General features: G+C 44.6%; 1 protein-coding gene across 1 annotated transcript in view; it reads right to left on the bottom strand.

Moving 5' to 3' along the window:
- Positions 1-720: 720 nt before the first annotated feature.
- LOC147447948 (calmodulin-binding transcription activator 5-like) overlaps positions 721-13,202 on the bottom strand; it is an 85,498-nt gene continuing 73,016 nt past the window's right edge. Inside the window, exons 8-12 of the mRNA XM_086523848.1 lie at positions 4,918-5,340; positions 4,149-4,846; positions 3,012-3,600; positions 1,711-2,004; positions 721-1,361 (exon numbers count right to left, since the gene is read on the bottom strand). Coding sequence (XP_086379974.1) covers positions 1,302-1,361; positions 1,711-2,004; positions 3,012-3,600; positions 4,149-4,846; positions 4,918-5,340 — 2,064 coding nt within the window. The 3' untranslated portion in view covers positions 721-1,301. The remainder of the gene's footprint in view (positions 1,362-1,710; positions 2,005-3,011; positions 3,601-4,148; positions 4,847-4,917; positions 5,341-13,202) is intronic.

Below are 13,202 nucleotides of genomic sequence, written 5' to 3'. Positions count from 1 at the left end.
GCTATGTGCGCCTTTTATTGAGATTAGTTAGGACTAGTTCTCCACTCTCTTATATGCACACCTTGCTACCTTGGTCCTATTCCTTCCAATGCCGACACCCTAGCCTAGATGTTTACTGGTGTTATGATTCTCCAACGACATCATTTCCAAATGCCTTGAGCTTTTGATTACAGACTCAATTGTGATAAACTATTAGTGTGCCTTGAAAGTTCATTCTTTAGGCCACCCTCACCTATTCTATGTTGCCATCTGAAGGTAGTTCTTGTGCAAAAATTTGGCTTTGGTTTAGTGACTTTCACTATCACAATCATCTCTATTTGGTTCAGACCTTAACTTACGGCTATGGATACTTTTGCTCACTTTTATTGGAGAGTTGTTTAACGATAGCCTTGAGTCGTACTTTGGATAAACTAGAGTGTATAGGACTTTGTATTCCCCTCTGAATTTGCTTACCATGAGAAGAAGTTTTGTGCTTACTCAAAATCTGCAATGTTCTCTTAAAATGAGCTTTGTGATCATACTTAAGATTCATGACTTATTAGGTTTTCATTCTAAAGTGATCACTTCTTTAAAATATTCGAGTTGTGCGATGTACTCCAAGTTGTGAAAATGAGACTCAGTTGTAACTGAGTGATTTTTTTATAAAGGGTGGCAGACAGAGCCCAATTACCCACTCCAATTACCCTGATCTTGCTAACCCTGATCCATTGTTAAAAATAATTCCATGATCTGATACTCAATATTTTCATTTATTTGTGTTCTTACATTGTCATGTTTTAGATTAAAGGTTGATAAAGGCTTGGATAGTAAATGATAACCCCACCCACACATACACACACAAGTGAAACGTACAAATTGTGCCCTTGGAAAACATAGTATACAATGATTGACAAATACAGACAACTTGCATGATACAAAACCAGCACATTTTGACTAACTGCCGTCTGTCTCCAATCAGATTTCCCTCACCACCATGTTTATGCCACCAGAACTACAGCGACATTTTCCTCCAAGTTAGCCGGCATGATTTCACCATCTTGATTGACACCCCACTTTTAGCTGCCAAATGAACTTATGACACCACCATTGTATGGGTGATCACACAGTGCAAAACCTTTCTTTGAAAGGTTGTGTCCTGGGCTCTGAAGCAAAACACACTGTAGGAACTCCTTTGTTGTACGTCTTCATTCAGCAGTGCCAAAATGCTGACAGCAGAACCAAATACTTCTTTGCTGCTTTTGTGACATATCAAACAAACCACTTGGATGCTATACAAAGTTCAAACCAGAAGGCTTGCTTGATCATCCTCCATCCCCTTCCCTCATAACTTGATCGATTGATTGCAAACCAGACGAGCTAGCCTGGAAACATGGAAGGCAACAGATTTGATGAGAATGCTACACAAAAGAAAGACTAGAAAACAAGAAATTTAAGGTCTACATGAGAAAACAAGGATGACAGAGAAGTAAAGGGAATTGCCACAATTTGAAGCAAATGCGACAAACACAATGACAAGTAAAAGCGAAAACAATAGGACGTGAAAAATAACTCACAAAGGAGGTCACACTAGAATAAGGAAAACTCTGATTCAATATCATGAATGACCATTGAATAGGATACTGGCAGATTACTTCTTGCCAGCCCAGGATACATATCGTGGTTTGTCTATCAACATTTTAGTCCACTAAGTTGTTAGTCAGACAGACATACCTTAGTCTGGTCAAAGATCTCTTTCATTCGCCTATACTGCTGTCTTGCAAGCTTTGACCTAACCATGGATTGAACCAAAAGCACTGCTCTATCCAGGGCATCCTCAGCTTGCTTTCTGCCAATTTGAAGAAAATCACTGCCATCTTTGCTTTCAACACTGACGGGTACTTCTGGCTGGTAGCCTCGAAGCCCTTTACGCCTTTGCCTCCATCGCAATATTGCTTTTTCCAGGACTCCAACCGACCAGATAATCTTGTGGTAGTGCTTTCGCGCCCTGTGCATTCGGTAGTATGCCTAACAAAGGGAAAAGACTTTTCAGAATCATTTTTAAAAGGGAAGAATGAAGAACAATTCTGCATAAGTCATGTAGGTGCTAGATAATAGTAGACAGACATGATTCTCAGTACATACCTAGAGACAAATTAAAGAAGGTAGCAAACACAGGTAGATTCCTTATGGATTACATGATTCTTCAACCTTAATCTTAATAAAATGCTTCTTTTAAAAGGGGAAGAATGAAGAGCAATTCTGCATAAGTCATGTAGGTGCTAGATTATAGTAGATAGACATGATGCTCAGTACATACCTAGAGACAAATTAAAGAAGGTAGCAAACACAAATAGATTCCTTATAAATTACATGATTCTTCAACCTTAATCTCAATAAAATGCTTCTTTTAAAAGGCGAATAATGAAGAAGAATTCTGCATAAGTCATGTAGGTGCTAGATAATAGTAGACAGACATGATGCTCAGTATATACCTAGAGACAAATTAAAGAAGGTAGCAAACACAAATAGATTCCTTAATGGATTACATGATTCTTCAACCTTAATCTCAATAAAATGCTTCTTTTAAAAGGAGAAGAATGAAGAACAATTCTGCATACGTCATGTGGTGCTAGATAATAGTAGACAGACATGATGCTCAGTACATACCTAGAGACAAAATAAAGAAGGTAGCAATCACAAATAGATTCCTTATGGATTACATGATTCTTCAACCTTAATCTCAATAAAATGCTTCGAATTGAGATTAAGGTTGAAGAATCATTTCTAAAAGGAAGAATGAAGAACAATTCTGCATAAATCATGTAGGTGCTAGATAATGGTAGACAGACCTGATGCTCAGTACATACCTAGAGACAAATTAAAGAAGGAAGCAAACACAAATAGATTCCTTATGGATTACATGATTCTTCAACCTTAATCTTGATAAAACGCTTCAAAATGCCAATAGAGTAATAATTATGAAAGTATAAATCAACTTCTGGCTTAAGAAGTCCAGCAAGCTGCAAGTCTACCTGGATTTTGATGACATTCTGCCGCAAGCTGAGGTAATTTTTCCTAGTTTTCCAAACACGAAATCGATTCTGAATCTGCAAGGCTGCACTTTCCTTCTTCTTCCGTTCACGATGATTTCTGTAAGCTCTCTGAATTTTCTGAACAGCTATTTGTTCTTCCACTGAAATACCATATTCGTCTTCCTCTTCAATAGCATGCAAGCGCTCCCTCATAAAATACTCTTTGAAAGCTGCATGTATCCTTGCTGAAGAGATGGTTGCATTGCCTATGGCTGATAGGGAATCCTCCAGTGCAAGCTCATCCTCAACTGTTTTTATGCTCCTTCGTAAACTCATACTCCTCCTTAAGTATTCAACAACCCGATGTCCTTCATCATTTGCAGACTCTTTGTCCCGATCCGTCTCAGCAAGCGTTAAAGTTCTGAGATGAGATACCAAATCCTGTTCAGACAAGTAACCAGCCAGACCATCATGACCCGCAGATGCAGCAACATCTGCTGGAGTACATCCTGCCTTGTTTTCAGGTGTCGGATCAGAAATTGTTCCTGGCCTTGCACCTGCTACAAGCAAAGCTGCTACCATGCTTTCTCTGCATCCAGAAGGTTTGATACAAAGATCCTAAATTTAGAAGAACATAAACATATTGTAACAACAAAAACACATAGTATACAAGCATGCCCAACCACAATACACATTCACTACACAAAGCCGTCAAGTCATCGGTGTGGAAGTTTAAACCTACTATGAAGTATACGATGCCTACGAATATCCATAACTCCTACACTTCATCTTTCCATCTCTGAAAGGGGTCATGAGGTGATCAAGTCTTCTTTGATCGAGTTGGTCTATCCACAGTCCTAAACTAAACAGTGCTGATGAGAAGGAGATTGCCCCCTATGGCTGCTCTGCATGCACTCTACTACAAAATACAAGCACCATACACTTAGCTCTCTCTGTCACGACGATGACTGCATAGATATTATATTCTGGCAGAGAAGCTGCACAAACACGATGGAAACATGAAAATGGAATTCCAAGAGGCTACAAAGGAGAACAAGATTTTCTTTTGCACTAGAAGTGATGCAATGAATAAGAAGGATTCCATATCTCATTACCAATTTGGTATAAAGATTTTACCTTCCATAATATGCAGCCCAGTGTAGAGCAGTCCAGCCCTGCTTGTCTCGGAAATCAATGCTCATTCCAGAGACCTTTAGAATGTTCAACACCCACTCATAACCGAGAGCAGATGCTAAATGCAGGGCATTTTGTCCTGAAGAATTGAAACATCGCCAGCTTTTTCTGTCTGATGAAGGTCTTTTAACTATTAAGTCGATCATCATGCTCTTAAGAATTAGTTGCAGAAGTAGGTCTTTGACCTCAGGCACATCAATAGACCGCTTGTCCAATAAATTATCAAGATGAACCCATTCTTGCTCTACGGCATCTGTGAGATGTATGGCTTCTGAAGGCATGGATGCAAGTTCTTTCTGAGGTTTCGTTTTGCTATGATCAATACTGTCTAGCAGTAAGTGTGCCAATTTGCATTGTAGCCTTGTATCTTCATAGGCTTTGTCCAACCCTGCATCAGTTGATTGCTTTTGAGTCTGTATATCCTCTTTCAGCTCAAAAGGTATAACATCACTGCAAGGTTGCTTGGTGCCATCAGTAATGTGAAATGAGATTTTGCCTGGAGCGACATTCTTAGGTGTCACAAATCTAAGGACACCTAATTGAACCACCTCTGCGCGAACTTCTTTGTCACCATAAATGCAGTACCAGTCTATCTTATCAAAATCCGTCACATCCCCATTAAAATGGCCTGTTATAATCACCTGCAGTAGAGGTGCAAGGTCAATATTGTTATGCAAGTTTTGCCCATGGGATATTAGGGCAAAAAGAATACCTTAGCAGCTTCTGATGCAAAGCTCCAGGTTGGTGAGTAATCTGTTATCTCAAAAAACAGCTGTTGCTTGAAAGACGGAGTCATCTCCTCAGTTAGTGGAGATTGCAATCTAGGTTGAGCTCGGTCTTGTAGAGAAGTTTTGTCCTCGTACATTGGAGACCCTAGGACAGAAGAAGAATTGGGTGATGGTGCTAGAGGGCTTGTTTTATTCTCGACAGGGAGCTCTCTCTGCATCCACCTATCTAAACTGTCTAGTTTTTTCAAGACTTCATCTCCGTTGTCAAGCCAGGACATCTGCAAGTTAAGCTCAGCATTGTGTGTTCCATCTGAAACACACTTCTCTCTTTTGACAAAGCTGCTGTTTTCTGATTGCATACTGTAAGCAATCGTTGTGGATAAACAACTAGCTTCGGGAACATACACCTGTAAAACCGTCGCAAGCCCAATCAGTTTAATCAAAGTAATGTTTTCTGCCGAAATAGATAGCAACCAAAGTCATGCACAATTTATGATCCAAATCAACAAAGAAGAACCAAAGTTATGCACAATATATGATGCTCCTATTATTGCCTATACATGGATGTAGACCTCCAAATGACAGCAGTACCATTGAAGCATGAAAAATACTTAAGTGCACGTGTATCATCCCATAAGAAACGCTTGACATACAAAAAAAGAATTCGCATGTGCGTGTATGGGGAAAAAGCACATATGCTCTTGGGTGTTCAAGTGTTGTCCGACTAAAGACCACGACTAGTGTCATCAAGATGCTTAAACTGTCTTAACAAACACAATGAAAATTAATGTAAGTGGACAATCCGAGTTAGAGCTCACTGCTGCTGCCCCCTTCGCCTCCTTCCCTGCACACACCTCTCTGCTCCTGCTGTGCCCCCGCCCCACCCTTTCCCCCGTTTTTTCTTTTTTTTCTGTTTCCCCTCTTGTTGCTTGCTCGGGCCTCCCAGCTAAGGAGTTCTTGAATCAAGTAGATTTCCCTCTTCTTCGCCTTCTTGCAATAGCAGTCGCAGATGGAGGTCTCTGCTTCATCTCAGCGGGGCTCAATGTAACAATGTTAGTCTTGTAAATAATTAATTTATTTACTAAATTTTTTTTTTAATTTTTTCCCAAAAGAGAAAATCTTTCTATTAAAATCACCTCAAGGGCACGGACCCCAAGGTAGAATTACATCAGAATAATACATAGAGAACACCATAAATGGTATCACCAAAAGATAAAATCCTAGGGCAATCTAAGATACAAGATTGCCTCAAATCAAGGCTAGATATGGGGGTTAAGTCTTGAAGACCTCCTAGGCGTCTTCAAAGACTCAGCAGACTTCTTAGCACTTTCTACCAAAGAAGGAAAATGCCGCTCATAAGCTGAATTTATGCCTTCATAACTGCTGCTGATATCCAAATCATTGCCTTGAGAATCAACTGGCGGATCATGAAGAGCTGGTGAAGAAGTAGTATCCGAGGAGAGAGGAGAAACATTTTCTCTTCTTCTATACACAAGCTTTGTAGCCTTTGTCCTCCTAGCTCGTTGTCTTCTTTTCTTCCGTTCCTTCCTCCTAGCTTTCTCTGCTTCACTTCTTCTCCATACCAAATGATCTTCCAATCCCCCATTCGCATGAAGTGCCTCTTGTTTTGAAGCTTGCTTCCTTTGATCAGGAGAAATCCTGCGTCGAGTACAATTTGCAGCAACATGGCCTTTTCTGCCACAAACAAAGCAGTGACCAAGAAGACCAATGAAGAAAACCCTCTGTAAAATTTCTCCCCCATGAATGGTCAGGAGCGAAATAAATTGCGGAGGGTTCTTCGCCAAGGATGGGAAGAGCACCATCCTAATGGAGATTGTGCGATCCTCATCATCAGGAATCATAGCATCTCCAACCACAAAACCCATACATCTCCCAATTTCATTAACATGCAGAGCAAATTCTGGAAGAAGTCCTGGGAATCTAGTTGTAATTGCAGTTCCACCTACAAGTCCATTTAGATCCATTCCCTGTGTCCATCTGGCAAGAAAGCCTATGGCAAAATGAAAGTCCACAGGGCCCTGTGCTAAGACCTCCATGGCTTGACTTTCAGACTCAAACTGCACCCTGAAGAAGCCTCTCCTGAGAGGGGAGACATTCACAATCTTAAAATTGACAGAAGAAGCGAAGCTTGAAAGTAGAATGTTCTCATGGGTAGAATAAATGTTAACATTTGGGAGTTAGTTGCACATTTTTTAAAAGTGACTTGTGAACTTTTAAAACTTAAAAGTTAAAGGGTTTTAAAGTTCTAAAGTAAGTGTGCCAAGTGGCACACTTACCCATGCAAGCTCTCTCTTACCCTCCCTCATCTCCTAGCGCCCCCTCCTCTTGCTCCTGTCTATTTAAGTACATCACCCCTCCCTCTTGGGAGGTTGGCAATGCTCCTAACCCCCCTAATGTGAGCATGCTCTACGCGATGGAGCTCTTTATTAGGCTTGAGAGAAGCCCCTTGTGACATATGTGGAAGCTCTTTTTCCATTGTCTAGAACAAGGTCTCTCACATCCATAGCCACCTTCTTGAGAAGTTTTGTCACGAGAAGTTGCACCAGACGCTCATTTCGTGTAGCGGCTGCAAATTCTCTGTTTTCAGCCACTAATCATCTCAATTAGGACGATTTTCAATGGAGTACTCATAGAATCTCGGTTTTCTCTACTTATCCTACACGTACACAAAGTTTGGTGCAATTCCATCTTGAAAAACGCCTCCATTTCGGCATTAGAACGTGCACAAGTAAGAATTTCAGGTTATGTGCAGAAAATTACAGCAAGAGAATGTGTGCGTTCTACGTGCTTCTTCCTTGTGATCATTGCAGGAATGATTAGGTATGAAGGGGACCAGTTAGACTCTCTTCTTTGAGAGCTTCGGAGGAGGTTTGTGGAAGATAGACTCTCATTTATGAGAGCTTCCAAAATCTCACAGAAGATGGAAAAATCCTCTTAGCAATTAGAAAGTAGTTTTCTCTCACTCTCAACCAGAAGCAGAAAAAGAACAAGAAAGAATTGAGGACAGGCGTTTGCCCTGTTCCTGTGATTGTGAAGATTCTCCCTTAGTAAAAAAGATATTCTCTTTATGGGGGGGGGGGACCAACCCATCTTTTGGTCCCCAATGATGTGTCAAGCTTTTCTTTCACTTCTTAGTTCTCTTGAGTATATAAATTTCATTTAAAAGTTAGTTTACGATTCTATCTTCTGTGACGCTCAGAAGCAGCCCCCTCGCCCGACCCCGCAGAGCCTACCATCTGACTTGTTGTTCGCTAATGGAGTAAGCGAGCCTTGCAGTAGAGGTGGAGCGCCTCCACACCACCTCTATCATTTGCAAAATTATTGACACCCGACCTGACAGAGGCGAGGTGCGTGACCTCCTTCAGGCCTTCCTTCTTTCAAAGGTGGGAAAGATCATCAACGTACAGGTCCCCACGCGCACCTACTACTAGATCGAGTTTGAGACTCCCAAGATAGCAACCAAGGTCATTTCGATGAGTCCGCTGGCCATCCAAGTAGCTAGGGCGGCCCATTTTGACCGTGGCACCATGGTTTTGGCCCTGCCTCTGATGTTCTTGTCGAGGAAGCAGACCTACCCATCTCGGTTTGCTTCCTCGGCCTAAGGAGAGAGTACCTCCCGCTACTATGATCCGCTCTGAGATTGGGACCATTTTGGAGACACTGTGCACGGCAGCTTGAATTGTTGCCAAGGTAGTAGGCATATCTACAGTCTGCGTTTAGGTTTGTGACACCCACTCTCTCTTGGAAGTAGTCTTGCTGCCTAGAGTGAGAGGTGGATGGATCCGCCAAAGCGTGGAGTACTTGGGACTCCTGAAGTGCTTCATATGTAGATAGATGGGCCATCTTGAGATCCCCAACAGACAGGGCAGCTGGGGACAGGTGGCCAGGGCGGATGTCAGCAGATAGATGTGTAAAGCTCAAGTTATGGGCCATGCCGATCCTTTCGGATTGCGAATCGAAGCTCTGGATTGCAGGATACGGTCATTTGAAAGTTTGCCGGGGGTCAGATCTGTGCCCACCTGACGGCATGGGGAATCAGACCACCAGGCATTTTTTGGGCCTTGACCAAGTTCTGGGATGTAGCAGGTATTGTGTGGTGTTAGTCGAAAGTTATGGCTCGTCAGTTGGAGACTCCTTCCACCTCAGCCTCGCCACCGCCAGCTCCCTCTCCTCCTCCACCCGCCGTCTCTACTAAACCCCCCCTCCCCCCTCCACCTCCTCCTCCTGCCCCTCCCATTTGCCCCACTAGACCTGTAGCCTCGTCTCCTGGCCCCTCGCATACCCTGTCATCGGCCCAAGGGACAAGGCATTCCTAAACAACTCAGAGATCTCTTGGCACTGCTTTTGCTACGAGCCGATTAGCTTGGGAGAAACAGTCCTACCTGAGGACACCACTTTCGGTGTGCGCTTCCTCTTTTGCAATAGTCCTGCGAGGGTTGACTGATTTTGACATTCGTCGGTGATGGGATATTTCGACTACGGCTTTACACGCTTTCTTGGCGACCCATCTCCCTGACCTCTGAAGCAGCTTGCTTCAGAGTTCATGTTCTTTTTCTGGTAGCCAAAGCTGTAGATGCCTTGGACACAATGGTTGGTTTCTTTGTGTGGCAAAAATCACACAGAGTGGACTATGCATAGTGTACTAGATTGGCTCAATGTCCAAGCCCTTGAGTTCTCTCACCACACAGGGGACACACAAGGGACATGGGAGTGAGATTTGATATAGACCCAATGGACGATGGCCATGTTTTCTGTGATGCCGCCTGATGCACCTTGTTGTAGACACATTGCTATATACTTCTTTGCGGACACCCAGAGTGCGCCTTGCTATGTGTACGCACATGAGGATTCTTGGACAGAGGATGTAGCTATACGGACTGCACGCTCACCTTGGGCCTGAGTTGGACAAGCTCCACCTTTCTCGGGGTCATTTGGATGCAAACTACTACCCATCCAAGCCGGCCTCGAAGATTGCTAGATTGGCTGCTACGGCAACATTGGTTATCTCTCATTGACCCCGGTTTGTACGCTAGAGGGGTAGATTGAGATAGGAGCTATAGAGAGATGCCTTGTGGACGACACGATAGATATGCTTCAGGAGCATCACCTTTTTGAGAGCCGTATTTGGCGTTGTGGATAGATCTTGCGTGATCACTATGAGACATTTTGGTTAGTTGCTTTAGGGCCTAGAGGCATTCAAGGAGGTGCATGTATGACTATTGCAGACTCATGGCAGCAGGCCATTGTGGACACAGATATTATTGTGCCATGCAGGGCCCAGTGGGTTAGTATGCACATTTAAGGTAGTCTTGTGGGCTTTTTGAACGTCTTATGTGCTATCCATGTGAGTGCACGGGCTGAGTTTTGGTCCCATATTGTGGAGTCATGGCCTCATGCGGAGCAATGGTGCATTGGGGGGGGAGACTTCAACACGCTTGAGGACCCTTCGCATAGGATTAGGGGCAACCATATTATTGTGCGCGGAGTTGAGTTGGCTACTTGGGAGCTCCTATGTATTACTATGAGGATTTCGGATGTATGGTAGCATGTAGGCTTTGTGCGGCCTCCAAACAACCTCTCTTTCTCTCGATCTGACCGTGAAGTAGGTGGGGTGAATCTATCCAGGATAGATCATTTCTACGCTAGTGATCACATCTGCGACATGGGCGGTTCACCATGCATCTTGGCAGGGACAATTTTTTCAGATTATGCGCCAGTGATCCTACTTTGACAGATAGACAATGAAGTGGCAGTCTCGTGCTACGCATCCCAAAGAGAATTTTGTTGACAAAGGTCAAAGAGCAGGTCGTGGCGCTTTGGACAGCGAGTAGGGACACACCCGCTGACCCTGCTGCTCAAGGCGCCATTGGCCTTTGTGGAGCTTAGTCGTTTCTTCAACCAGAAGTTGGTAGCCTGCTTGGTTGCAGCCCAAGAGAAGGAGAAGTGGCTTCAATGGGGCATAGCTTCTTTACAGAGGATAGACGAGTGTCACCCAGGTATGATGGAGGATCAGATGCAACAGGCTCAACAAAAGCTTTTTACCATTGAGGAGCGGTGCCACGAGTTTGCCTTCCATCGTGCCTTCCATCGTAAGGGATCTCAGTGAACCTAGGTGGGAGACAGAGTTACAAGAGAGTTTTTTGAGATGATGGGTCCTCGTCATGCACATACCAGCGTTCGCCAGTCGAGGAGACCGGATGGGACTATTGCCACAAAGCCTGATGATATGCGTATCGTTGCTACTGATTTCTACCGCGAGTTGCTCTCAGCCGAGCCACTTTCAGAGGGCAGGGATGCATGCAAAGAGCAGGTATGGGCACAAGTGCCTCGCTTAGTCACTGAGGAGATGCGGTAAAGTCTTCAGAGCCCACTCCAGCCAGACGAGCTTCACGAGGCTCTCAGGGCACTCCCCTATAGGAGCTTCCCAAGGAAGGAGTTTCTATCGTTGCTATTGATTTCTCACTTGGAGTGTCCAAGCCTGTAACAACTCTCACCGGCTATTCCTGCTGCGGCTTGGAGCCTATATAAGCAATCCCAGCGTTCCCTCTTCACCAAGTTCTGCCAACGCTAGCACAAGGAGTTCATACTGCCGAGAATCTGCAAGTGCTCACGTGAAGACATCGTGCGAAGGTCACTTTTCCGTACTTGGAGTGACAGATAAAGCTTGTGAATACGCTCTACGGGTTGTCGCTTTTGTGTTTGTGCTTTTTTGCAGGTTCTCCATCATGGAGAAGAATTGTGGTACATCACATCTCGCTAAATCTTCTCGAGTTCTTGCATCGAGTTGGAGAGGTTGATCAGGAACTCTTTTTGTGCTCAGGGCAAGACACATAGTCTGCTCGGACCAAGAAACTTTGCTCGGGCCAAAGTTTCATGGCAGGTCATTAATTTACCTTGCTCTCAGGGAGGGTTGGGGATCATCGACCCAGCACGGCAGAGTAGAGCCCTCCTTGGGAAGCTCATTGTCAGAGGTCTCCTTCCGAAGGAGAAACCCTGGGAGGAGCTACTGCTTCACCGGATTCTTGGCCGGGTCGCACAGACGGGCGGTACATGGAGCCCTTCCACTCACTAGATTTTCACAGAGTTGCGCAGAGTCGGCATGAGTAGGAGATGGGAGGACCGTCTTACTGTGAGCCTACTTCCGTCTTGGGAGCCGCTGCGGAGTGGCCTTGAGCAGCACCAGCCCACATGCATTGGCAGCCACTTACATGGAATCGCTTGATCACCACACAGCAAGGTCACATGGTTGGTAGCCGACCTCACGTCAATTGGGGCCCATGGCAGAGGGTCCAGCTCGTACTTTTGGTGATTGGTTGCAGTTTACAACACTTCTTGAGGAGACTCGGAGCCTTCAGCTGCGAGACATGAGGGCGGTGCAAAGCATGTGTCAGGATATTGTAGAGGCTATACCAGTAGAGTGGCACAACCCTCTTCGGCCGGCGGTTCCCTACTAGATGGGGGCTTTCACTCGATTGGAGGTCCTCATTGCCATCATTAGGGCTTGCTCAGACACAACTTTCTACACGTTCTTTGAGGTTTAGAGAGAGAGTGGCCTCTATAAAGTCACTACTAAGGCATCAGAGGTGGCCGAGTATTGTTTTTAGCGGATCCTAGTTGTGGGCATCAGTGGCAGGACTTGTGTGATAGACCCTGACCTGTCAACTCTTGAGTCAGGAAATTGGCGGTTATGGGCTTGGGAGTGCCGCCCTCTGGTGCGAGTGTAGTGGGGGCTTTTAGCGGGATCCTTTTGCTTCAGCCGATCACCTGGGGACTGTAATAGACTTGGACACTCCAAGCCAAAGATCAAAAGCAACACACGTGAGAGAGACTGGAAACAACTGAGCAGAACTGAGAATAAAAGAGAGAGACGACACGACACGACGTAGTTCTACACCCTTATGCACTGGCCCCGAAGATTGGTGCCCCTTCTCGGTATTTCTTTATTATTATGCTTCAGAAAGTACAAGGTCCGAGGGTCCGCTCTTTGGCAATGATCCCAGCAAAACTGCCCAAGAGATGAGGCCCTGGCAGAGAGAGGATCCTCGGAACTTGTACTTTCTGAAGCATATTAATAAAGAAATACTGAGAAGGGGTGCCAGTCTTTGGGGACAATGCATCTGGGCACACCGCCGTGCTGTATCATCTCTCTCTCTCTCTCTCTCTCTCTCTCTCTCTCTCTATTCTCAAGTATGTTCAGTTGTTTCCACTTTCTCTCACCTGTGTTGCTTTAGATCTTTGGCTTGGAGTG

Source organism: Adiantum capillus-veneris, chromosome 11 (assembly GCF_014529385.1).
Source record: "Adiantum capillus-veneris isolate H3 chromosome 11, ASM1452938v2, whole genome shotgun sequence".
NCBI classification, from domain to species: Eukaryota; Viridiplantae; Streptophyta; class Polypodiopsida; order Polypodiales; family Pteridaceae; genus Adiantum; species Adiantum capillus-veneris.
Note: the sequence above shows the minus strand (reverse complement) of the source record. Positions and strands in the feature narration are given on the sequence as shown.